General features: G+C 46.7%; 1 protein-coding gene across 1 annotated transcript; it reads right to left on the minus strand.

Annotated features, from left to right (window-relative positions):
• Nucleotides 1–11,014: 11,014 nt before the first annotated feature.
• CD40LG (CD40 ligand) lies at nt 11,015–22,534 on the minus strand. Its single transcript, XM_026479732.4, has 5 exons — nt 22,312–22,534; nt 20,380–20,511; nt 16,471–16,525; nt 14,598–14,660; nt 11,015–12,165 (listed from the first exon to the last, which is right to left on the minus strand). The coding sequence occupies exons 1-5, from the start codon at nt 22,465–22,467 to the stop codon at nt 11,789–11,791; spliced, it is 783 nt and encodes a 260-aa protein (XP_026335517.1). The 5' UTR covers nt 22,468–22,534; the 3' UTR covers nt 11,015–11,788.
• Between the last annotated feature and the right edge of the window lie 1,353 nt (nt 22,535–23,887).

Raw genomic sequence — 23,887 nt, forward strand, 5'->3', positions numbered from 1 at the left:
CTCCCCCATGTACTCATTAGCCATCCACTCTCATCGGGTCCCCTGGCCGCCTTCCACCTGTTTCCACCAGGGCAGGTGATATTTGCCCCCCACTCTTAACTTCTCCGCCCCCCTCCTTCTGGCCCCAGCCCAGGAACTGTATGGATACCATTTTCCGTCTGGTGTTAGGATTTTGTTAACCAGTGATAGCCTACATTTTGACCACAGTTGGGATGCTGGTGTCAGCTGTCAAGATGAAAATATTTGCTCCACCTCGAGACAGATGTGCTGGATATTATCTGTTGCTACTCAGCATCCCTTCCTACCCCTTTTGTGTTTCTCCCTGGAAGACTGAAAAAAAAAAAAAAAGACCTATCTCAGACTCCCCCGCAGCTACAGTTCTCTATACAATGTGGGTTCTGATACATTTTCAATTCTGCCAATGAGAGGCCTTTGCACAATGTTCGGAAGGCTTACGTTAGGCAGAGGCCATCTTCCTGGGGCTTGGCAGCTGGAGGGCAGTCCCAGAGACGTGTCTGTGGCCTCTGTGTTCTAGCTTCCGGTGTGTCCACTCACAGTTTTGTGCGTGGGAGATTGTCGTGGCAGCGGTGGTGGTGGTGGCGGTGCAGGAGCAGAAGTTGAGGAAGCTAGATTTGGATCACAATACAATACAATGACCTCGAAGCCATTAGTCCAATGGAAGCTCCCAGACTGCGACTTCTGTTGCCAGTGATTTCGTGGGCACCGAGTATTACCTTTCTGCTTGGGATGCCTTTGGTGGTTTATGTTTCCTACTCTGAAGTAGTAGATACAATATCGCACGTCCATGTGCTAGGCCCTATCCCAAGCGTTTTGTATGGTGGAGCTCATGAAACCCTTGCAACCACCCTGTGCGTTATTGGTTAGCCCCGTCTTACAAAGTAACAGAGGCACAGATGTCAAACAAGATGCTCGTATGTGTGGAGTTGGGATTCGAAACTCTGGTCTGTCCACCTCTGGGATTTGCGTTCTTTCCACCATGCTTTCTCCTCTGTACTTGGCATTTGCTAAGTAGGCTTCTACCTCAGCCACCTATTCTTGTGAAGTCACTAATGAGCTCTTAATTGAAAAATCCAGGGAACACTTCTCAATACCTATCTTGACATCTCCATGTTATATGACCCTTACCTCCTTGATAAATATCTCCTTCCTTGGCTTTTCTGATCCCAACTTTTCTGGCATTCATTGAACCTTTCTGACCACCCCTGCCTTCTTTGCTGGCTCCACTTCCTTTGCCTGTCCCTTGAACATTTGCTGATCCTCGACACTTTGCTTCTTCTCTTCCTTTCCATGGCCTCTTCCTGGACAACCTCGTCGACTCCTATAACTTCATCGATCAAAATGCAGGTGACTCCCGTGTCCATATTTTTCCAGCCCGATCTTTCTCCTGAGCTCCAGACCCACAGATGCAGCTCTTCCTGGACAGTCTCAGCTTGGATGTCCGACAGCACCTCAAACTCAACATGTCCGAAACTGGACTCCTCTTTTTTATTCCCGGATCTGCTCCTTCAATGTTTCCCATCCCAGTGAACAGCACTCTTGGCCACTTAGTTGCCCCGGTCAGGAAAATGGGCATTATCCTCTGCTCCATCCTCTCTCTTAACCCTGTGTAAATTTATGCATTAACTCTTCATAAGTCTAGTCATCCAGTCTTACCACTTTTAACTCTGTTGTATCTCCCGAATTCCTCTCCGTTCTCCTGACCATCACCTGTTCTGGGCACTTGTCATCTCTTCCTCAGACTAATGCATCTCCTTGCCTCTTGTGTCACCTTCTCTAGTCTGCCCTCTTTGGTGCCAGTAGCCTGCTTCCCTAAAAGGGCGATGTCATTCATTTGGTTAAAAATGTAATCTCTTGCTACTCCCCACCACACAGTAAAATTTAATCTCCGTGAATTTCTCTTAAATCCTGTAATATGCCTTTTGTCCTGCCTAAAATCCCTTTCCTGTCCCTGTCCGTTGAGCAAATTCTTTCCTTTCCACTTACAGTCAGCTCATTATCGATGTGAACTCATGATTTCTAAAATGTGCATATATGTGTGTCTCTGCATATGTGTAGGTACTGTGTATGTTTTTATGTATTAGGATTGCCAGATAAAACACAAGGTGCTCAGTAAAGCCTGCAACTCTTGACCTTGGGGTCTTAATTTCAAACCCCACGTTGGGTGTAGAGCTTACTTAAAAAAGTTTAATTTCAGGGCTGCCTGGGTGGCTCGGTTGTTAAGCTCTGCCTTTGGCCCAGGTCATGATCCCAGCGTCCTGAGATCAAGCCCCATGTTGGGCTCCCTGCTCAGTGGGAAGCCTGCTTCTCCCTCTCCCACTCCCCCTGCTCCCTCTCTCACTGTCAATCTCTGTCAAATAAATAAATAAAATCTTTTTTAAAAATTGAATTTCAGTGATGCAACAAATACTGTTTTGGTATAGATCATGCCCCACATATTGCATGGGATATATTTATACTAAGTTTTTCAATGTTTACCTGAAATTCAAATATAACTGGGTACCCAGAATTTTTATTTGCTAACTCTGACAGCTTTTGTGTGTGTGTGTATATAAATATACGTATTTATAGTTAGTATATATTTATATATGTTATATTCCATATACATATTTCCACATAATATATATTTCCATATTATATATATATTTCCATATTATATATATATTTCCATATTATATATATATTTCTGTATTTTATATACATATATATTTCCTAGGAGCAGTGACACCCTAATAGCAAGGAACACAGTTAGTACCCAAAACTTGGTTTCTAAACACTTACACTCTGTACTGAAAGGAACCAGAGCTCCTTGGAGAAGTGGCTGATTCTATGGCTGAAGAAAGGAAGGTATAAGATAAGCCTGGAACATCTTGTTGTGCCAGAAAGTCACAGAATGCTAAGAAAAGCACTTGACAGGGCCATGCCTCAAGGACACAGGGGCTAAATTGAAGAGGCTCCCACTGGCGAAATAAAGGTAAATTTGAGCACCAAAATAAGGATAGTAATGAATTAGAAAACACTGAAAAAAGTAGAAATCTCTGAGTCCATGCTGATAAATAAGTAAGTGGGGAGAAAGGGAAAGCTCTTGTTTACAGGACCATGCTGAGTGTTGACTAGTAAATGTGGAAGGAACCCCAGAGTTGGAAAATCATCATTTTGCAAATCATACTAAAGACTGATTCAGGCAATGATGACACTCAGATGCTAAATAAAGGGGGAAATGTTGATGATGAGAAAGATACTTGGGTGGTCTCGAAGTGTTTCCCCTAAGACTGCTTACTAGTTACAAAGGGGGAAATGGTAACTTTAGAGTGCAGAGACTAGACAACACCTTCCTTCACCAAGTGATCGAAATCCATTTCAGCGATGAGAGGCAAATGGCCATTGTGCGCCTCCAGATGGCATTCGCTGAGAACACGTCATGCATGCGGTTTGCCTTCCAGGAAAGCATAACTAGGAATTAACCATGAGGATGCATCAGACAAACGCGAAATTAGGAACATTCTTTTTTTTTTTTAAAGGAGGACAGATTGTTATTAAGGCAAAAATGTCCATGTCATTACATACAAAAAAAGGCTGCGGAAATGTTCCAGATTAAAAGCGACTAAAGAGACAAGACAAGTAGAGTCACTGCCTGACCCCAGACTGGGTCCCATACTGCAAGGGCAAAGTGATATAAATGGTGTTACTGTATCACTCAGTGAAACTGGAATACGAATGGCAGATCAGTATCAGTGTTAAATTTACGAAAGTTGGTAAATGAACAGTTGACCCTTGAACAATCCGAAGGTAAGAGCGCCAACCCACCCCCCCCCACAGTCAAAAATCCACCTATAATTTTGACTCCCCCCAAACTAAATTAGTGGCCAATTATTGACTGGCAGCCTTACTGATAACATATAATCAACATGTATTTTGTCTGTTCTATGAATTATATGCTATATTCTTACAATTGAGTAAGCCAAAGCAAAGAAAATGTTAAGAAAATCGTAAGGAAGAGCAAATACATTTATAGTACTTTATTCTATTTACTGAAAAAAATCCAAACCTGTGTTGCTGGGGGCTCACCTGTGCTGTGGTTATAAAGAAGAATATCTTTATTCTTAGGGAAAACACGCGAAGTATTTAGGGGTGAGGCCATGATTTATTTATACACAACCTCAAATCGTTCAGGCAAAAAGATACGCTGTTATTTATACTATTCATTTTGCAACTTCTCTGTAACTTCGAAATAATTTCTAAAAAAAAAAAAAAAAGAGTGAGCTCGAGTCTTGCCTTCTCAGGGAATCCAGACCCCAACAGTGCTTTTCCTGTCACTGCACTGTGCTTCCTCTGCCCAGGCAGAAATATTCGTGGAACGAGCAAATGTTCCAAATAGTTCGAACGGGAAACCTGTGAGAACTTGCCTCAGTGTCTGCAGCAGAAGCCCACTGGGGGTCTGCACTGTCTGTGGCCTCAAAGCCCGCAGGGTCTGCTCTGTGGCCCAGCCTCCCGGCCACCTTCTCACACTTGCCCCGTGGGCCACCTGAGGCACGCCGCAGCCCGGGATGCCACAGAGGGGCCCCTCTGGGAGAGCAGGCGGGAGGGCGGTTCATCTCGGCCTCTTCCTACACTGGGCCTCCGCATGAGCTGTGTGCCCACTCACGAGACTGGTTCCCATGCAAGGCCCTCTGGGAGCTGACTCCTGCCCCCTGCCCTGAGCCCTTCATCCACGTGCACACCGCTGTGATTTTGTGTGTTCTGCTCTCTCCCCCTGGGGCTCCTTTCCTCCCCGCAACATCCTCTAAGACTCAGTCTGTGCCACCACTCCCGGAAAGCCTTTCCTGACACCTGCCTTGCCCTGCTTGTCAGAGTTACGTGTCCTTCGCGTGTATCACCTGCAACACTGGTCCCTAACCCCTGCTGCAGCGTTGACCCCGGGCTTGAAACATTTGCGCGGCTGTTATGCAGAAGACTGTAAGCTCCTTGAGGGCAGGGACTAGATCACATTCGTCTCCCGTTGAGCACAGAACGTATAACGTCAATCAGTGTGGGATACGTGTGTGGATGGATTTTAAAAAAAACAAAACTAGTACCAAGAAACATGAATCAAATCTGAGCTAAAGGGGCACCCGAGTGGATCAGTCAGTTAAGCGTCTGCCTTCGGCCCAGGTCACGATCCTACGGTCCTGGGATTGAGACCTGAGTCAGGCTCCCTGCTCAGCGGGGAGCCTGCTTCTCTCTCTCCTCCCGGCTCATTTTCTCTCTCACTGTCTCTGTCGCTATCTCTATCTCTATCTCTCCCTCAAATAAATAAAAATAAAATCTGAGTTAAAGGTTGCACGTTGGACTTCAAAAAGGTTTACAGCAGAGAAGTACAGAAGAGAGGAATAGAGTTTGTGACAAAAAATTATCGGACTTGAGCTGGGGTTGCGTTAGCAGGGAAGTGGGAAGGCTAATTCAGCGTAACTCCAGGAGTGGGCAGTGGGAAACCCGTTGTCTATTTCACTGGTGTTCTTGCGAGTTGCCGAGTTGCCTACTGGGGTTACTCAGAGAGGTGTGGTATGGAAGGGGTACATCTGTGTGCTGGTGTCCTGTAGATCAGGAAGCAATGATCACAGTCTTTTTTTAAAAGAAACCTCCCTTGTGTATATATGCCAGATATTCTTTATCGATTCAATATGTGCCCTTCTTAATACCCTTCACCTGACTAACCCATCCCCCACCTCCCTCCTCTCTAGAACCCTCAGTTTGTTTCCTGGAGTCCATAGTTTCTCGGTGGTTCATTTCCCCCTCTGTTTTTCCCCCTCCTTCTCCTACGATCTCCCTGCTATTCCTTATGTGCCACAAAGGAAAGAAACCATATGATAATTGTCTTTCTCTGCTTGACTTATTTCACTTAGCATAATCTCTTCCAGTCCCGTCCATGTTGCTGCAAATGTTGGGTAATCGTTCTTTCTGATGGCTGAGTAATATTCCATTGTATATATGGACCACATCTTCTTTATCCATTTATCTGTCGATGGACATCTGGGCTCTTTCCATAGTTTGTCTATTGTGGACATTGCTGCTATAAACATTTGGGGAGCATGTGCCCCTTCGAATCACCATGTTTGTGTCCTTTGGATAAATACCCAGTAGTGCAATTGCTGGGTCGTAGGGTAGCTCTATTTCTAACTTTTTGAGGAAACTCCACACTGTTTTCCAGAGTAGCTACACCAGTTGGCATTCCCACCAACAGTGAGGAATTTAAGAAACAAAATAGATGAACATAGGGGAAGGGAGGGAAAAATAAAATAAGAGGAAATTAGAGAGGGAGACAAACCATAAGAGACTCTTAACTCTAGAAAACAAATAGGGTTGCTGGAGGGGAGGTGGGTGGAAGGATGGGGTAACTAGGTGATGGGTATTAAGGAGGGCACTTGATGGAATGAGCACTGGGAGTTCTATGCAACTGATGAATCACTAAATTCTACCCCTGAAACGAAGAGGAGGAAGAAGAAGAAGAAGAAGAAGAAGAAGAAGAAGAAGAAGAAGAAGAAGAAGAAGGAGGAGGAGAAAGAAACCTTCCTAAAGGCTAAATGTGGAACTGCTCAAGCCAGCTGAAATATCTGGCAACCCCAAGGCTCCAATGGTTCATTGTTTTTGACAATGAAACTGTAAGAGTCTTTGCTACACACAAATCTACTATAATGTTAGGTATGTGATCTAACCGTGCCTTTTTTTTTTCCTTTTCCTTTCCTTCAAATTGGCTGTGGTCTTTGGTGCACTACAATGGGCAAGGCCTGTATTCCGTGGTCTCAGAGGTCTGCAAGTAGTCTTGCACCTGTCTACTTGCACCACCAGCTGCAGACTGGTGTTCTGTCCCACGGAGCAGGCTCTGCTGGGGACTTCCTGTGGGCGATCTCATTAACCCCCCACAAACCTTGCCAAGCAGGCATTCTTATCATCCCCGCTTTCCAGACAAGGACACTGAGGCCCAGAGGGGGAGACATGACTTGCCATGGTTATAAAGTTGGTAAAACAGCAGAGCCTAGATTAAGACTGTCTGTCTAACTCCACATGCCACCACTACACTACAGTGACTATTTCTGGGGTTCCTATTTATTTTTTAAAGATTTTATTTTTTTATTTGACAGAGCGAAAGGAGGGGGGCAAAAGGAGAGGGAGAAGCAGGCTTCCCCCTGAGCAGAGAATCCAACGTGAGGCTCGATCCCAGGTCATGACCTTGAGCCAAAGGTGGATGCCTAACCAACTGAGCCACCCAGGCACCCCCCTCTGGGGTTCTTAAAAAACGTTTTGTTTATTTATTTATTTATTTATTTATTTATTTATTTATTTTAAAAGTAGGCTCCTTGTCCAGCGTGTAGCCCAGTGAGGGGCCTGAACTCACGACCCCGAGATCAAGACCTGAGCTGAGATCACGAGTTGGACACTTCACTGACTGAGCCACCCAGGCGTCCCTGGTTTTGTTTTTTTAACTGGTGGTGCGTCTCACAGAGAAAAAAAAATTCTACTTCGCCTCATGTTCCATGTTTCTGTGTCCCACAGTACTTCAGAATGCCGTAGAGGCCCAGGGAGGTGTGACCTCCAACACAGCGGTATCAGGCCCTGCAGAAATAGCCAAATGCAGTGCGAAATGTGTTCCCTCCTGAAGCCCGGGAGTCTTTATGTTGTTTCCTTTAACTGGGGTGCCCCATACTGACAGCTTGCTAGGGAACACTGTTTGCATTTTTTGGACATTTGCTTCCTACCAAGTAGCAGTGATAGTAATACCTCGTACTTGTTCATTCTCTTTTTATCTGGAAATAAAAATTATTGGTCATTTCAAGCATTCCCTCCCCATCAACCCTTAGATGGAATGTAAAAGTAATGTGTTTATAAAAATGGGATGAAATTAGGTAACTTATGATCAGAATATTATAGGTAGGGACGCCTGGGTGGCACAGCGGTTAAGCATCTGCCTTCGGCTCAGGGCGTGATCCCGGCGTTATGGGATCGAGCCCCACATCAGGCTCCTCCACTGTGAGCCTGCTTCTTCCTCTCCCACTCCCCCTGCTTGTGTTCCCTCTCTCGCTGGCTGTCTCTATCTCTGTCGAATAAATAAATAAAATCTTTAAAAAAAAAAGAATATTATAGGTAGATCGGAAATGTACTCAAGTCCCCATCATTGATGAGAACAACTCTGAAAATGTTCAAGTGAAGTTTGAAGCACTTTATGTACTATTTTGCAAACTATCATGAACCACATAACAGAAATAGATGATTTATTTTTTAAAGATTTTATTTTTCAGTTATCTCCACACCCAGCATGGGGCTCGAACTCACGACCCCAAGCTCCAGTGTCACACACTCCCTGAGCACAGTTTTATCATATACATGTTGTTGACATAAAATATTTTTCCAGTATTGCAAATGTATGCTTTAACCAACACACAGAATTATTTCATGAACTACTGAACCGAGTTACAAGCCGGGGCATTTATTCATTCATGTTTTTCTTCATACAATGAATCAAGGGCCAAGGCTATGCCAGGCCCCGTGGCAGACCGTGGAGTCACCACGAACAGGTGAACAGGACAAGGTCTTGGTCCTCAAGAAACTCACAGCATAGTGGGAAAAACCTCAACTTTGGTAAGTGCCGTGAAGCTCAGTGCAGGGTGCAGTGGGGAAGGGGATGGGGGTTCCAAGCGAACAGCATGCCTGGGTCCCAAGGCGGGAGAGCACACATAGCCTTGCTTAGCGGAACTGAGGGTTGGAACTTAAGACATTGAGAGAGGTATTGGCAGGAGATGATGAAGCAAGGGAGTTGAGAAATCAGACTTCATTTATTTTTTTAAAGATTTTATTTATTTATTTGAGATAGAGTGAGAGCAAGCAAGAGAGAGTGCATGGGGGAAGGGGCAGAGGGAGAAGCAGACTCCCCACTGAGCAAGATGCCTGACTCAGGGCTTGACCTAGGACCCCGGGATCATGACCTGAGCTGAAGGCAGATGCCCGCCTGCCACTCAGGTGCCCCAAATCAGACTTTTATTTAAGAATTCACTTTGGTGGTGCATGGAGAATGAATGAGAGGGAGCAAGAGTGGAGGCAGGGAGGCTAGGAGGCTGTTGTTGTATTCCAGGAGAGAGATGACAGTAGTGTGGACCAGGATAGTGGCAGCAGAGATAGAAAGAAGTAAATTAATTTAAGGGCTATTTAAGAAATAGGGGTGATGTGTTTATGCTGTTGGGATTAGACATGGGAGTGAGGACAGTGAGAAGTCAAGCCAGGTTTCTGGCTTGGGAAGAGGGCAGAGGAGGCTGCCATTCACTGGAATGGGAAACACTGAAAGTGGACCCCATTGTGTTGGGGGAAAGATGAGGAGTTCCATTTGGATGCATTGGGTTTGAGGGGACAAACTCCAGGAGGCAGGTCAGAACCAAAGGCATAAGGGTGGTGGTTGAACCCATGAGCTGGGGGGGTGGGGAGACAGCCCACTGTGAGCATGTGGGACAGGAAGAGAAGAGGGTAAAGGGTGGGACTGGGGTTCTTGGAAAGGACAAGGTGACCTCATGAAGAAGTAGTCCCAGAGGTTGAAGGCAGTTGGCTAGGTGAGGTTGACGTGCAGGGGAAAGTTCTGGACGGGAGCTATGGAAGGTGTCTTTTAGCGAGCAGTAGGAAGTGTGGGAGCAGAAGAAATAGACTAGAAAATGTAGTTTTTGTATCTGTAGCATTCCTTCTGATAACAGATATCTTTAGCAACTTGGTGACCAGACGCAGAGATAATTGGGAGATAGGATGTCCAAGGAAGAAGAAGGTAGGGTGAGGTATGAGGGTAATATTTAAATCAGGGCGTGTGAGTATACGAAGACTATAAAAGTTTCGTCCGGGCTGGACGTGGATTCCCTTTGCAGGAACCCTACGAAAGGGGTAATGCCACTTGCCCACCCGCACCCCCGTGTCTCACCCCTGCGAGCTGGGCAAGTACGGCTGTCTCCCCAAAGTGGGCAGTCAGCCACCGTGAGGAAGGGAAAGTCATGGCCCATGGATTGTCTCTTCTGTCTGGACTGGGCCAGGCCCTCTTCTCAGCTGGACCTGGGGTCCTGACCTTCCTAAGGGAGCCTCATACCTATGAGAATATTATGACCAATGTCTCCTTGCTGCCATGGCCGCTGCCCCGCTTCCTTCAAGTGTCCCGTGCAGAGGACAAGGCTGTAGACGGATCTTCACTCCGGAGGACGAGACAGTACTGAGGACATATCCATGAGTCCCTGAATCAACCAGTGTCACCTCTGCTCATACCAAAGTTCTCTCGTTGAAGACGGTATGCAGCCGAGCAATTTCAACGAGCACGACTGCGGCCCTGTGTTAGAAATTCATGCTAGAACGTCTTCATAGTGACTCAGCCCAGGAGGGCCTGTGTGGTCCACGGGACCGAAGAGCAGAGCTGGTGGGCAGAGTGGACCCCCGCCTCCTCATTCCCCTTTCTCATTCCTACAGTAGGATTTTCCTGCTTGATCCTCTGGTGTTTGCTTTAAGCAACACACTCGACCAGTAAAGATGAACGAGCCACTCTGGGTTTCTTGGAAGAGACCAAGAATAGCTCTGTGGCTTCAGTGGAAGAACGGGGGACCAGTACCTCTCCCCAGTTTGTCCCAGCTCCATTTCTTCTCGCCCAAGGTAGGACCACCTAGCCAGCTAGTAAAAATATAAGCAACGGCTTCTCGTGGAAGGCCCTCCCTCCAGCCTCGCTTAGTGGTGATTAATCAAGAACAGAAAGTCTCTTTTTCATCCAGAGCTGGCTGGAAATAAAGACCCAGATTGCTTTTCACCAAACGAGCTTCACACCATCCATCAAAGCCTATCGCAGACTGCCAGGGAGGGTGCCGTCGCCAAGATACTTTGTGGCGTAAGAAGCTTGAGCGCCAAGTTCACGAACACATCACAAAGATTGGGAAGAACCCCTCCAAACGGTTCCTCCGCCTCCCCCAACCCGGCCGAGGGCTTCAGGTGCTAGATGACAACGATAACGTTAAGGGCACTTTATTATTCAAAAAAAATAAATAACAAGATCATCACAAGTTCACTCTGGAAACAATGGAGACTGCAGGTAGATACGAGAGATTTCCTTTAAATACAGTCATTCCGGGAGGAGGAGTGGGCAGCCTCGGAGCCGCCGCCTCTGCTCTCCCCTCCCGCCTACAGGGGTGGCGACGCGACAGGGTTGAAATAAGATAACCGAATAGCAACAGCCTGACTGTGTGTGTCTGGGGGGGCGGAGGAGGGAGAGAATGAGTGTCAGGGCGGCTGGTGGGGGCAGGGTTTTTCAGTTCTCCGCTGCATCAGACTTTCTAGAGCCTGCCCCCTCCATCGGGGCGGCGGACGGCGAGCTGAGGCTCCCCGTTGCCCTTCCGCATCTTCACTGGGAAATCAAATACGTTTATCCACGGGAAGACACCGCATGCAAAGAAACGAAACGAAACTTGACTAACGATCTGCTGTTTACTCAGAATCCAATCTGCGCATAATGGTCTCGTCTTTTCATGGGACTCTCTGGATGTCTGCATCAGTGGGGCTGCTGCTTCCAGAATATAAACTCCTACGGACCGGGGCCTGCCGGGGCTTCACCGGCCCCGAAATTCCCTTCCTGCAGCCCTACATGCCTGGGGGTGTATAATAAATAGTTCTCCACGAGGAGGATCCTAGGGTTATAAATAGGCAGTTCGACAGGGGGTGGTCTTCACTGCTCTTTGCTGTATTCTGAAGACCACCAGCATGAGCTCGGCCGCAGCCTGCGAGGGGCCGCTGTTCAGAGTTTGAGTAAGCCAAAAGACGTGAAGCCGGTCCCGTGGCTCACTTGGCTGGGATCAGTCACGTTGACGAACACCGAAGCACCGGGATGCAATTCAAAGACTCCTCCCAAGTGGATAGATTGTTGCCCGCAAGGTTTGGAGGAGCTGCGGGGGTTTGCAGCCCTGAGTAAGACTCTCTCGGATCCGCTCGGGGAGTTCAGGCAGAGGCTGGCTATAAATGGACCTTGACTCGAAGTCTCCCGGTTGGAACAGAAGGTCACTTGGGCATAGATGTAATAGAGTCCTTGTCTTTTCACGGCCAGCTGTTTCCCATTTTCGAGGGTTACCAGGTTGCTGCTGATGGTGTAGTAGCCTTTCGGGGCCCACTGGAGAACTGTAAGGGAGAGGGGGCATTCGTGGTGAGGTGAAGCACGCATGGGTCCCACTCCAACAGAACATAGACTTTCCTGTTCGATACTGGCTTCCTATACGCCCGGAAGTTTGGGGCGCCAGGGATTCTTAAGTCTCTGGGGGGGCTGGGGCTGAATGATCGGCAGGGGTATGCATCCTTAGAAGATATTCAGACTAAATCCTTGCCGATAGGAGCACTGCTATCTCGCCTTCCTCGGGTTTCACAAAGTCAAAGAGTTGCCAGTCTCTGCAGCTGAGCTGACAAAGGGAAAGACCCCATTTCTTCCTACCTGCTCGTGCTGTCGCAAACCCGACCTGCCTCCCACAGCAAGGACTAAAATTAGGCAAGGGAGTATGAAAATGAACCTGCCGTCTCCCTGGGTGTTTTCATCTTCCATTGCAGCGGGCGCCACCAACTTGAAAGTGCCTGTGTTCTTGTGGCTGAACCCGAGTACCCACCAACCGTGGGCCATCTTCTCGGCGGGGATGTTGAGTGGGTTCAAAGTAGTGTGTGCACCCGATTTCAAATCTCAGCTCCCACAGCGAGCTAGGCTGCCGGGCGCGGGGGTTGGGGAGAAGTGAAAGTACTGATCATTTGCTTCCTTGAGCCCTTTTTAAAAATTCCTGTTTGGCGATCTATCGGGTGTGAGATGCAGGCTGTGAAGACTCATCTTTTAGTAACAGGAAAGGCGTCCTGAAATGTCTGACATTTCTTGGCCCTCCGGACCACTCCAGAAATGACGCTTCCTGATGATGTTTTCACTTTCAGGCCATGTGAGAAGCCAAGGGCAGGTTCGCTATCTTTCAGAGCACTGGGATTATCTTCCTAAATCCATACCTAATTTTTGTCCTGGCTGTGGGTTGCAGACCTAGCTTGTGGCAGCGTGGCCAGGCGGGAGTGGGGGGTTTGGGACTGGAGGAGGGGTGAGGAATGTTACTGCCTTCACATCTGATCCCCTGGGGACCTCCTGGGAGGCGGACCGAGAGATTCTGGGACCCTATCGACCCTTGGCCTTTTGGCCGAATCTGAGTGCCATGAAATCTATCCAAGGGCAAGGATTTCAGTGCCCGTGGGCAAAGACCAGCGGGAAGGTACTCTTTTAGGTGGTGTCTCTGTTGCAGTCAAGCAATCCGGGTGTGCAAGTGTCATGCGGACTGCCACCCTGGACAAGCCAACACAGCTGGGATGTTCTCCCGAAAGTGTATTTTCTGACAACGGCTACCTGGCAGAATTATTACATACGGTAGGAATAACTGGTATTAATGAAGGGCTTTCTGAGACTCTTCCGACATCTAAACCACAGTAAAGGAAGGTAAGGAATGGCACGTTCCATTTGTCTAGCACGTGATAGTGTGACCTTCTTCCATAGCAGCTGGTCTGGCGCTGAGAGTCACCCTGTGAGATAAGTGAGGCGGCACACGGCAGTAAAGGTCACCTAGCAAGTGGTAGACACGGTTCTAGAATCTCAGTTCAAAAACTTCCTTTCCAGTGCTCTTGCTTCCTTGTCATGATCCGTGATAACCACGTATGTGTTACGCCCACTGAGAAGCCCAGGCCGCCTCAGAGATGGGGCGGTATCTCCTCCCTGTCTCTGTCTCTGTCTCTCTCTCATTGTGTGTGTGTTTCTCTCCCCCCCACACACACACACACTGTTGAGAACTCCTTTCTGGAGCACTGCTAAATTTTTCCAAGACTGCTCTGATGCCCTCAGACTGCATTTATCTAGTGAGGGGGTTTCGTGCTCGCGGGCATGTTTCCATCCATTTATCAGATGCGACACATTCTCCGGCACCAGCTCTCTCAAGGTACAGGTTTGGGAAAAAAGATCTAAGAGCTAGAATGATGGCAGAACATATATGGAAATAAACTCATTCAGAGGTGAAAAGATTACAGTATGTCGTCTGTTGTTACTTCATTGGAAAATCTAACGTCCTGGCACCTATTGATCTTTGCAGAATGATTTTACCTTTAATTTCCCTGAGGTTGGCCCCTGTGAGGCTGGGGTTAATCATACAGGGATTGACAGATGGCAGGAAGTACCCCCTGAGGCCCATTTACACACAGCGAAGAGGGGTTAGCATGAAGGATGGTCCCAGCCAGGAGGTCACTACCTGCCATCTCGTCTATGTTCTCAGAATAATGGTCCCTCCACCCAGCAATTCATCATTTAGAATTGGCCATTGAGCAAGAACATAATGAGAACATCGGGATTGCTTCCCACCTCCTTTTGTCCCTTCAAGTCCCATCTGTGCATCTGAGCTCACTTTGAAGACAAAGGAGAGCATATGAGAGGTGTATGGGTGGGTTGGTAAATTGGGCCCCAGAGGAAGAGAGGAGCCTGGTCATTAGGCTGCCCTGCTTCCGCATCCCAGCCTTCCCGCCCGGGTGACCGGTCCAGGATGCTTCGGACTTACCGGACGCTGTGTTACTCCTGGCCTCGCTTATGACGTGGGCTGCAATTCGAGGATCTTGATCACCTGAAATGAAACCAAAAGCCAGCTGTCAGGCCAAAGCAATACGACACTGCCCACAGAACTATTTGGTCTAGAGACCGGGCTTAAGTAGGTTATGCAAAAGGAAGAGCACAACGGTCTGAAATCCCTGTCACAGGGAAAGCTGGTTTCTAGAGTCTGAACAACGGAATTGGCTATTTGCACTGATCCCATTCTTCTAATGGGTATTCAGGACCTGACTCCACTTAACCTAAAACTTCTGGTCTTTGTGAAACATACTTTGAATCTTGCTGTTAGAAACAGCTCCCGTCCATTGGGAATCTCACTGGGCCCCAAGGTGGTGTCTGCCCACTTAGCTCGTCTGACGCCAACAGGGTCTGACATGGTCAAGCAACTGGCCGAACTATTGCACCTAGCTCAGGTTGTTTCTCCTGTAAAAAACCTCGCTCTTTAATTAGATGTGCCGATATCCCATGTGTGGAGACGGTGTGGAAGTTTCTTTTTTTCCTCTTCCAGGAATGAGCCTGCTGTCAGACACTTTGTAGGTGCCCTATAAATAGTGAATCAAATTGCATGACCTAGATAACCAGTTGTGTTTAGTTGATCCTTTTCCTGAAGACTGCTAGGCAACAACCACGTGCATCGTTTCCTCAAATTTCACTGTAAGTCACGGACAACATGGTACCGCTCGATACATCTTACAGTCATTCTGAAGACGGAAACTTCATGGAGATCAGATGACCCACTGCATCCAAAGCAACGGTTAAAGCAAGCTCTGAGTACTCTCCTTGCCTCAGAAAACAGTATCTATCTCTGTATGTATATATTTCTTTGTGTGTATTAATTTGCACAAGCCATAGCATCGTTTTCACTGGCGTTAGAATAACACTTGTCCGCCAACACTCCATCCCTCCCATCTCAGCTGCTCAACTCACTCTAGACATTATTATGATGTTTGGGGTGCTAAATTCTAAGAGGAACAGGAAGAGGAAAAGCCCCAGAAAGAGTCATGGGAGGAACAGTGGAAGACACTGGGGAGGTTTAGCCTGGAGAAGAAAAGGCTCGGGGGCCATGATTGCTGTTTACAACATCTGGAGAGCTGCTGCCTGGAAGAACTGGGTCCAGTGAGTGGAGCTTAAGCGAACAAATTTCAACTCCAGAAGAGAAAAGACCTCTCTCTGAATAGTATAGTAATCTTATTATAATCATTAGAGCCATTCAAAGTTGGACCAAGATGATTAATGAGCTAAAAGGTGCCTAGACATGTTGGATCAGAAGCCAGATGGTCAGTGCTGTCGTGAAGGAGATTCGTGCTTTTGTGGGTGGTGCTGTGTTTGAGAACCTCTCCTTCCAGTCAAGCTCCCTTCCAACCCTGAGATGTTTGAGGTGTTCTGACATCAAGAACAGGGCAAAGACTAGAACACTGTCACACAGAATCATTTCCTGATTGCAGACACTCCACTGGCCACGGTTCCCCACGAGAAAACTATTATCACTGAGCGATGAATGCCCGCGATGACTTTCTTGTCATCTTATCCTCTGTGGGTGGCACCAGGCTCTACGGTTGCTTTGATGAAGATATTGAAAATAGTGGCATTTCTTCATACTTGGCATTGTCAGCATCAAAGGAACACAGCCTGCCCCATACATGTGCACATACAAAGCCTTTCCAAATCACAGACGTCAGAGAAGGTGTCGATTTGGCCGCTGTGGTCCTCTTTTATTTCCAGGGCCAAAAGTTCCCTAATTCAACAAGTGGGCTGTTCAGTGTGATGAGCCTAAAGCTTCTTTTTCGGGTTCAAGTATTCACAAAAATTGATAAATAGCAACCTACCTTTTTGCATTGCAACGCTGTTTTCTTCCTTCACTTCTTTGTTTAGCATTATCTCCTAGAATAAGAATCGTGGCAAAAGGTCATTTTGACAGGAAACCTGGTGTGGGGTTTTAGAAGTGTCATTCATTTGGCATCTGTCATGATTCTATTGCCTGTTCCTGGTGAGGATTATCACATGGACTTAGATCCTGTCATTAATTCCATCATAGCGATTGGGAGCCCGTGGCTCTGACAGATGAGCTGACAGCCCAGAAAGCCCAGGGGTGAGCCTGGAGGCAGGATCGGGGCCCTATTATCTCCACTGCAGTGCTCTCTCCAGACCAGAGGCTGTGACGCTGACCCTTCCTATGACCCCAGCCTCCCTGCCTTTGACGGGTATTGACAAATAATGCTGAATGGGGAGATGTTTCTACCTTGGGAACTGGTATATAGAATATTATTAAACATAAAGCAAGGCATGTATCTATTAAAATAAAATTGGTCTGAAATCTCTTAGGAAATGGTAATAGTACGTTTGACCTTGGGAAGAAATTCCAGACTACAAACAGACCTTCAGGCATTTTTTATTGTCTTGTCCCTGTCGAGGGGATGAGATTCTCTCACAGTTGGTCGCCTTCTGGGGCCTGTATATATTTAGAATAATCAGCATATAGGAAACCCAGGTAATCTCCCAATGATGCTGGTGTCCAAAGGCAAATGCAACACTCTTTAAATGGCTTCCTTTCACTTAGCAAATGGGGAAGTTCACAGGCACGGCCATCAACACAAGCAGGAAGGGAATCGGGGCTACGGCTGCCATTTTAAAGATACTGAGTACAAGGCCTCGAGGGCTTAGCAGGCTGGTATGAGGTCACCCAAGGAGTCTGAGGCTGAAGCCAAGAGCAGAAACTCTGAGATCAAGTGCAGAGGCCGGCTTAGCTCACGCCATCACTCTGGGCTCTAAATACAAGGGTGAAGCACAGTGGTATTTTCACCTCTTATAATCAAAGTCTTGGGTGCCTTCCCACTACTGGACTCCATTTTCTACAGGGCCCTTCCTTTCTGTCCTTCCCCAGAAGGAATTAGTGTCGGGACTGTTGAGCGTCCCGCCGAAAGCTCAGCTTGGTTGCCAGATGTGAGGGTGTAAGTCACGGAGCTCTACTGGGGAGCTTGCGCCTCGAAATGCTCACAGGGGCTACGGGCCTTCAAGTTTCCACTTGAGCTGAGAAAGTGCGGTGACAGGAAAATGTTTGTGAGACAGCCAGTAAACAAATGAGTATTTAGTGTCTTCTCAAAAATGGAGTGTGATGATCGAGGTTGAGATACTTTTAGGCTACGTGGTTGCACTGGTGTAGGGCTTGGCCAGGATGAAAACGTGAAGTCAGCAAAGTTTGTCTTTTATGTGCCCAGCCTTGCCTTTCTGTGAACTTTCCCTCAGCCACACTCCCCAGAGCCCTTTTCCCCCCTTCCTTCACTCCCCACCTTGACTGAAAGACTTTTTAAAGTTGACTTTTCAGAAAATCTCAGATTAGTTATTTCTCTCTTACTGGGAAGTCTATGTGGCAGTTATGGACAGGGTGACCTTTACCTTAAAAAGGAAATGCTTTGCCCCCCCCAACAAAGACCTCTCAGGCTTCAAGGGGCAGACGACCCCGGAACTGACCAGTCTAGCGGGGTGGGGTGAGTCGTAGGTTTTACCGTGAAATTACACTCTTCAAGATGCTGCCTGCACTTCCCCTAGCATAAGCCCCCGAATCCCATCTTCCCCTCAAAGTGACAGCTTGGTGCTTCCTGCCTCAGGAGCTAAGGAGTTATCGTCACTAAAGCTGTCCAAACAGAGCTTGGTGACCACTCAGTAGGGACTGTGGGGAGAAGACTGAAGTCCTGGGTTGCTCATTGGATCTGGTGACTTCTAAGACCCCTTCAAGTCCCATTATTTGGAACCCCCAAATTCAAACCGTTGGTTGCCCTGGACCAGTCAGGCCGTGAAGCCCAGAAGGAAAGCCTGCTAACACTCATGAAGAATATTAAAATCCAATTTGGGGTTACTCTGCAGGTGGCCGGTTGGATTTTTTTTTAAAGTCCAAAATACTATTTAGAATGAGAAATTTGGGAGAATGGATATTGGAAAGGGGGTCAGTCTTCGGGGGAGGACTGAGTAGCCGGAGGACTCTGTGACACATGGCACTGACTAGGATCCCGCCCCTGTGGCCGTCGAGGCGAGGGGCTTCCTCCTGCCTTACGTAAGGAGCCCTGGTTGACATGCCTGAGAAGGTCTGTCACTTTTTTCATGCAAGCAGAAGCAGAGTGACCAAGCCGCTTGTTTGCCTTGCTCCTATCCTGGGTAGCTGATTTGGGAAGTTTTACGTATCTGACCTGAAATAAAGCACCAGAAATTGGCCGTTGAACTGTAAGACTCTCAGTAAGAAAGAGAGAGGGAAGGGGAAAACCAGCAACACTCTCACTGCCTCGGAGGGAACGCAAGGCTGATCACATAATTACAGAATGTCAGAGCAGATAATCTCAGCCCTCTCATTTATAGATGAGAAAACAGGGAAGGTGAGCCATTTGCCTGAGGTCACACGGCCAAGCACATTAAATATCCAATAAATATCCAATAAATATGAACTGTTGTTCTGAAAGTGGCTTTCTTCACATTTTAATTCATAACACCTCCCCATACCCTACAGTACTGGCCAGAATCCTCGGACAACCAGAGAAGCTCAACTCATTTCCAAGTTTGCCCAACCAGGAGGAGTCTTCATCTAAAACCTAGATTAGTGTCAGGAACGCAAAAGCCCGCAGCAGATTTGGGCTGCATTCTGATTCCTGTAGGCGACCCAGGAATAGGCTGTTAGTGTCTTCGAGCTGGAGGACAGAAATAAACTCAGAAATAAGATCTCAAGCCCTTTACTCCTGGGTTAAATTATACATTATTTATCTGCGAGAACTAATTGCTGTTGGTTTATCCAGATTACCCAACACACCTCCCCGCCCCCCGCCAGCTTGGCACGGGGCTGCCTTCAACGTGGAGAGCTGCCTCCTTTTCACGACCCCGGAGTGAGCTGAGAGCCAAGGGTATTCTACTCAGTGTTCTGAGAGGGGAAACAAGCAGAAAGACTGCTTGATGTTCTGCTTCAGGAGAAAGAGCTTCTAGACTCCTTGTCCGTGAGGATGGAAACATAACTCCGGAGAACATGGGAAACACTCTAAGGCTTCTTGTCGTCAGTACCTATTACAGGCCCCAGTGACTGCAGTGAAGCCTCGCAGGGGCCTCTGTCCACCTCAGGGCTTGGCCGGCCCTACAGTGGACTGGCCTCATGAACAAGTGGTGTTCTGTGGGGTCTGGTTTGAGCGGCACTGAGAAAGTCCATCCCCCTTTCCCCACAGCTCTCCTCACAATAAAAGGGAAAGATCTCACTTTCATGGCACCTGAAATTCTGTCAGGAGAGAAGCGTTCGTTCGTGTGTGAAAGCCCCAGCCTTCGGAAGTCCCTACTACCCTCAGTAAAGACAGGCCCGTGCCCTGGGGCCGGCCAGTGATTCTCGCTCCTGTGGGAAATGGGGACCCAACCATGGGTCCACAGTGACAAGGCAGCAAGTTTTGGATGGAAAGATAAGAAAATACCAAGGGCCAAACTCAATGTGTTTCATAATGTTCACAGGGGCAGCTGCGTGTATTAGCCCCAAGGGAAGCTCTTTTGTTCCTCTCTAGAACATTCCATGAATGTGCACACTTGCAATTTTCCTTTCCCTTTTAGGTAGGCTTCACTTTTCCTTTTTTCTTATTGGATACATATACCCATGGATATACGTACTCACACATGAATGTATGTCTACAACACTTCTACACTTTCAGCGTTCATTCCCTGACCCAGCAAAAGCAGTGAAACGTTTCAACGACCCCTTAATCAACAACTGAGCTCCTTACCTTGAGAAAAGCTTCAAACCGGCTTTTAATTTCCTCACAGTTCAGTAAGGACAAGGACCCCTCTCCTTTGTTGCATTTCTGTAACGTTTTCATGAACACAAAATCTTCATAAAGATTCCGTTCATCTTCTATCTATTTGTGAAATAACAGGAACATGAGAAACATAACTCCGGAGAACGCGGCTAATGAGGTCTCCCTCTACAATCACTTCCATGGCATCAGTAACAGCAGGAGGATTTTGCAGATACAAATGGGGGATAAAAGTTATTATACCAGATTATTGTTATTTGGCATCAGACGTTAAAAAAATCGACAAAAGCCAGCAATGAACATGTCCTATTACCCGAAACTCTAGGTAGGAATCACAGCTATTCTAATAAAATTTCATTACGAAGCGTACATTTTGTCCTCATTGCTCCGTAACGATCGGTCATCGTGGAGCCAGTGTATAAAATCGTTCTGCACTGAGTTCAGTTGCCCACTTCATTTTATTTGGTGCCCCAGTGCTTTATAAAAAGAAGTTAATTTGCAATGTGTGTCAATTTACTTGAGTTCTAATTACATCTCTCTCTCTTTAACTTTAGTATTTGTGGAAAACATTTGCATTTTTAAGGAAACCATCTTTCATCCCCAAAGTTAACGAGAGATTTTATTTTCCAGTGTCTTAGAATAATTCAACGTATGGAATTCACTTGTATAATCAACTGATTCTGGGCCATTTTCTTGTTTTAAAATGAAATGTTTAGATTCAAAACAAGATCCACTTAGCCAGCGGCTTCCACTGCCATGAAGAGCACCCCTCAATGCTTCAGTAGATGTGGTCGCTGCTTCCCCCCCTGGAGGCTAGGCTTAGGTCCAGGCATTTGATTGACAGAGCCCACCAGGCCAAGCACGAACAACCAGACCCAGAACCCTGCTCTTTACTCAATGAAAATCTGAGTGACCCGGGGAATTGCCTCACCCATCACTGCCCCTCTTTATCCTGATGAAAAACCTCATGGCGTTAATTCTAGGATGAGATCCCGAGAGAGGGCATTCAAACATCCCCGAGAAAACGCCATCTCCAGATGCTAGTGCGTCCACAATTCCCACATCCAGACTTATAAGAACAGCCAGATAACTCATCAAATTTCTCCTTTTCATATATGATTGCCATTCCGTTGGTACAGTCAATAATGCCCCTCAGTGGAAGTGGGTAAACACACCGAAATGGGACAAACCCCAACAGTTCTTTTGTCCTGAGAATGCAAACCTTCCTCCTAAGTTACTCTACTGTTTTGTTCCTGTAAGCCCAGCCACTAGAGAATGTAAGACATCTCAGAGGGAAACTGAGCAGCTCGCAACTACGATCAATGTTTGAGAAGTTATAGAGAGAATGCCGCTTTTACTATTAAGACTGCAAATTCCAGACTTATCCGTGTCTGTGCTAATCTGAAACACTATGACGTTTGAGATCAAATTCATACTCTCCTTCTCTAGGTAGCAATTTAAAAAAGTCGTCTCCATCAGAACAAGTTTACTTTCTAAGCAAAACTTCAGCAAATAATTATTTGCTCACTTTGCACGGGGCTCTGTTCTAAGCTGGTTACAAGGCCAAATTCATTTAATCTATGAGTACTGTTATCTTCCCCGTTTCTCAGATGTGGAAGCTGAGGCCCAGAAATATAGAATAACTTGGCCTGGATCGCAGAGCTAATAGGGGACAGAGTCAAGGTTTGAACCTGGGCAGTCTGACTCCAGAGCCCAAGCTCTCGACCAGAGACAAGAACAGGAGACCTTACAAACTAGAGGACAAACATTGTGCCACGAGACCATTTTAGCTATGTGGGTTCCCATCTCTGTCCATCATCTGGGTAGAAGTAAAACCAGTCAACCCGCAAATCAATAAGGACCCCCCAACTCGAGTTAACAAGGGCTCCTGGTTCAGCTTACCTTGTCCAATCTTCTGTGAAGATACACGGCAAAAAGTGCTGACCCAATCATCTGGGTGATGAGAAAACCAGTAAGTAAATACATAAAAATTTTCATACTGACGGGTGGTCCAGTGGCCACAGATCGGGGAGCAGTTTGGCTATATGTTTCGATCATGCTGTGTTAGAGTTGAAATGATATCTTCAGACCGAGAAGGTGGCAGAGGCAGCATGAGAACACTGTCAAAGTGGCCACCTTACTCAGGATTAGTTAAGAGCGCACAATCGTTGCAGCCCACACTTCCTGGAAAATGTGCTTCGTAGTCTTCTCTCCCAGCAAAAAAGTTACGTAAAGGTTTTTTTTTTTTTTCTAAATTATACCCATATCATTCACTTCCAGGCTTTCCCTTTTGTTAATAAAGAAGAAACAAGTTTCTTCTTCCATACATTCATTCTTGCCTTGAAATGTCATAGACTTCTTAACACACAATGGCAGTATTTTCCTATTGCTAGCTTTCTGGGTTCACCAGTTTCAAGGAAAGTGACAAATGCGTCCACCAGCAACAGACTTATTTCAATTTCAGTCTTACTAATACAAACCGGGAACCTGGCATATAGGGAAAGAAACGAATGTCAACAAAAGTTTGGATTGATTTTATGACTGATATACCCCCTGCTAATTGCTACTCAAGACTTCTTTAATCTTCAAACCCAACGAAATCCCAGCATCTTTTCAAGCCTACATGGTATGAAGAAAAAGGAGTGCTGACGGTTTCTTTAAAAAAATTTAGCTGGACAGGGAATTCAAGAAAAATAAATTTCTCAAGGGCCAAGAGGAGTAGGGTATTGAAGGAAATGGGTCCAAAACTCTGGGATCGAGGTTAAAGTCGGAATCTTTGCTTGTCTACACTGTTCCAGCCTGTCAGATAATTGCTGATACTGATGTAATGGCCCAGAATAGAGAAAACAGGCTCCAGTTAAGAGAACTGAATTCTAGTCCTTGCTCTACCAACAAATTGCTACGGACCTCGGGCAAATCACTTTACCTCTCCAGGTCTCCGGTTCCCCATATCCAAAGGGGGCAGTTGCTCCTGCCTTGCCTATCCTAAAGCTGCTGCAAAGATCAAATGAAAATGTGCATGAAAGATCTTTGAGACGTGTTAAACAATAGACAAACAACTCATCCTGAATTTGGGGGGATTTGTTTAGCCAAAGATAATGAGTTTTCCAAATAATTGCCACCTCCTTACATACTAGTAAAAAACAAAAGAACAATAACAACATCAAAAAACACCCCAAGTTTTGACAACGAACTGAATCATTGAGGTGTGTAGGATTACGCATTTCTCAATGGCTTTTGTGTCCTCTTATCAGATTGCCTTTGAAACAAAAGCAGCTGTGGAAATCCCTACATCACATCCCAACCTGGTCTAGAAACCATGATAAGATCACTTTGGTGATTCCTATAAAATTGTTTTGAGAGACAAATAGGAAATGTAGCAACGTGCTCTGGTAGGCACACTGTCTGTATTGTTAGCACCTGCTCTCTTCCCCTCCCACGCGCCAGCATCCTGTCCTGGGCCCAGAGCTGTGCAGCT

This window comes from Ursus arctos, chromosome X (genome assembly GCF_023065955.2).
Source record: "Ursus arctos isolate Adak ecotype North America chromosome X, UrsArc2.0, whole genome shotgun sequence".
Taxonomy (NCBI): domain Eukaryota; kingdom Metazoa; phylum Chordata; class Mammalia; order Carnivora; family Ursidae; genus Ursus; species Ursus arctos.

What these genes read in the sequence shown, in the direction of transcription:
- CD40LG (XM_026479732.4), bottom strand. Translation starts at nt 22,467, where the DNA reads ATGATCGAAACATATAGCCAAACTGCTCCCCGATCTGTGGCCACTGGA. An exon ending in GGTTTGAAGCTTTTCTCAAG is followed by an intron (nt 16,526 to 20,379) that starts GTAAGGAGCTCA and finishes TTCTTATTCTAG; the next exon opens with GAGATAATGCTAAACAAAGA. An exon ending in CAGCGTTGCAATGCAAAAAG is followed by an intron (nt 14,661 to 16,470) that starts GTAGGTTGCTAT and finishes GTTTCATTTCAG; the next exon opens with GTGATCAAGATCCTCGAATT.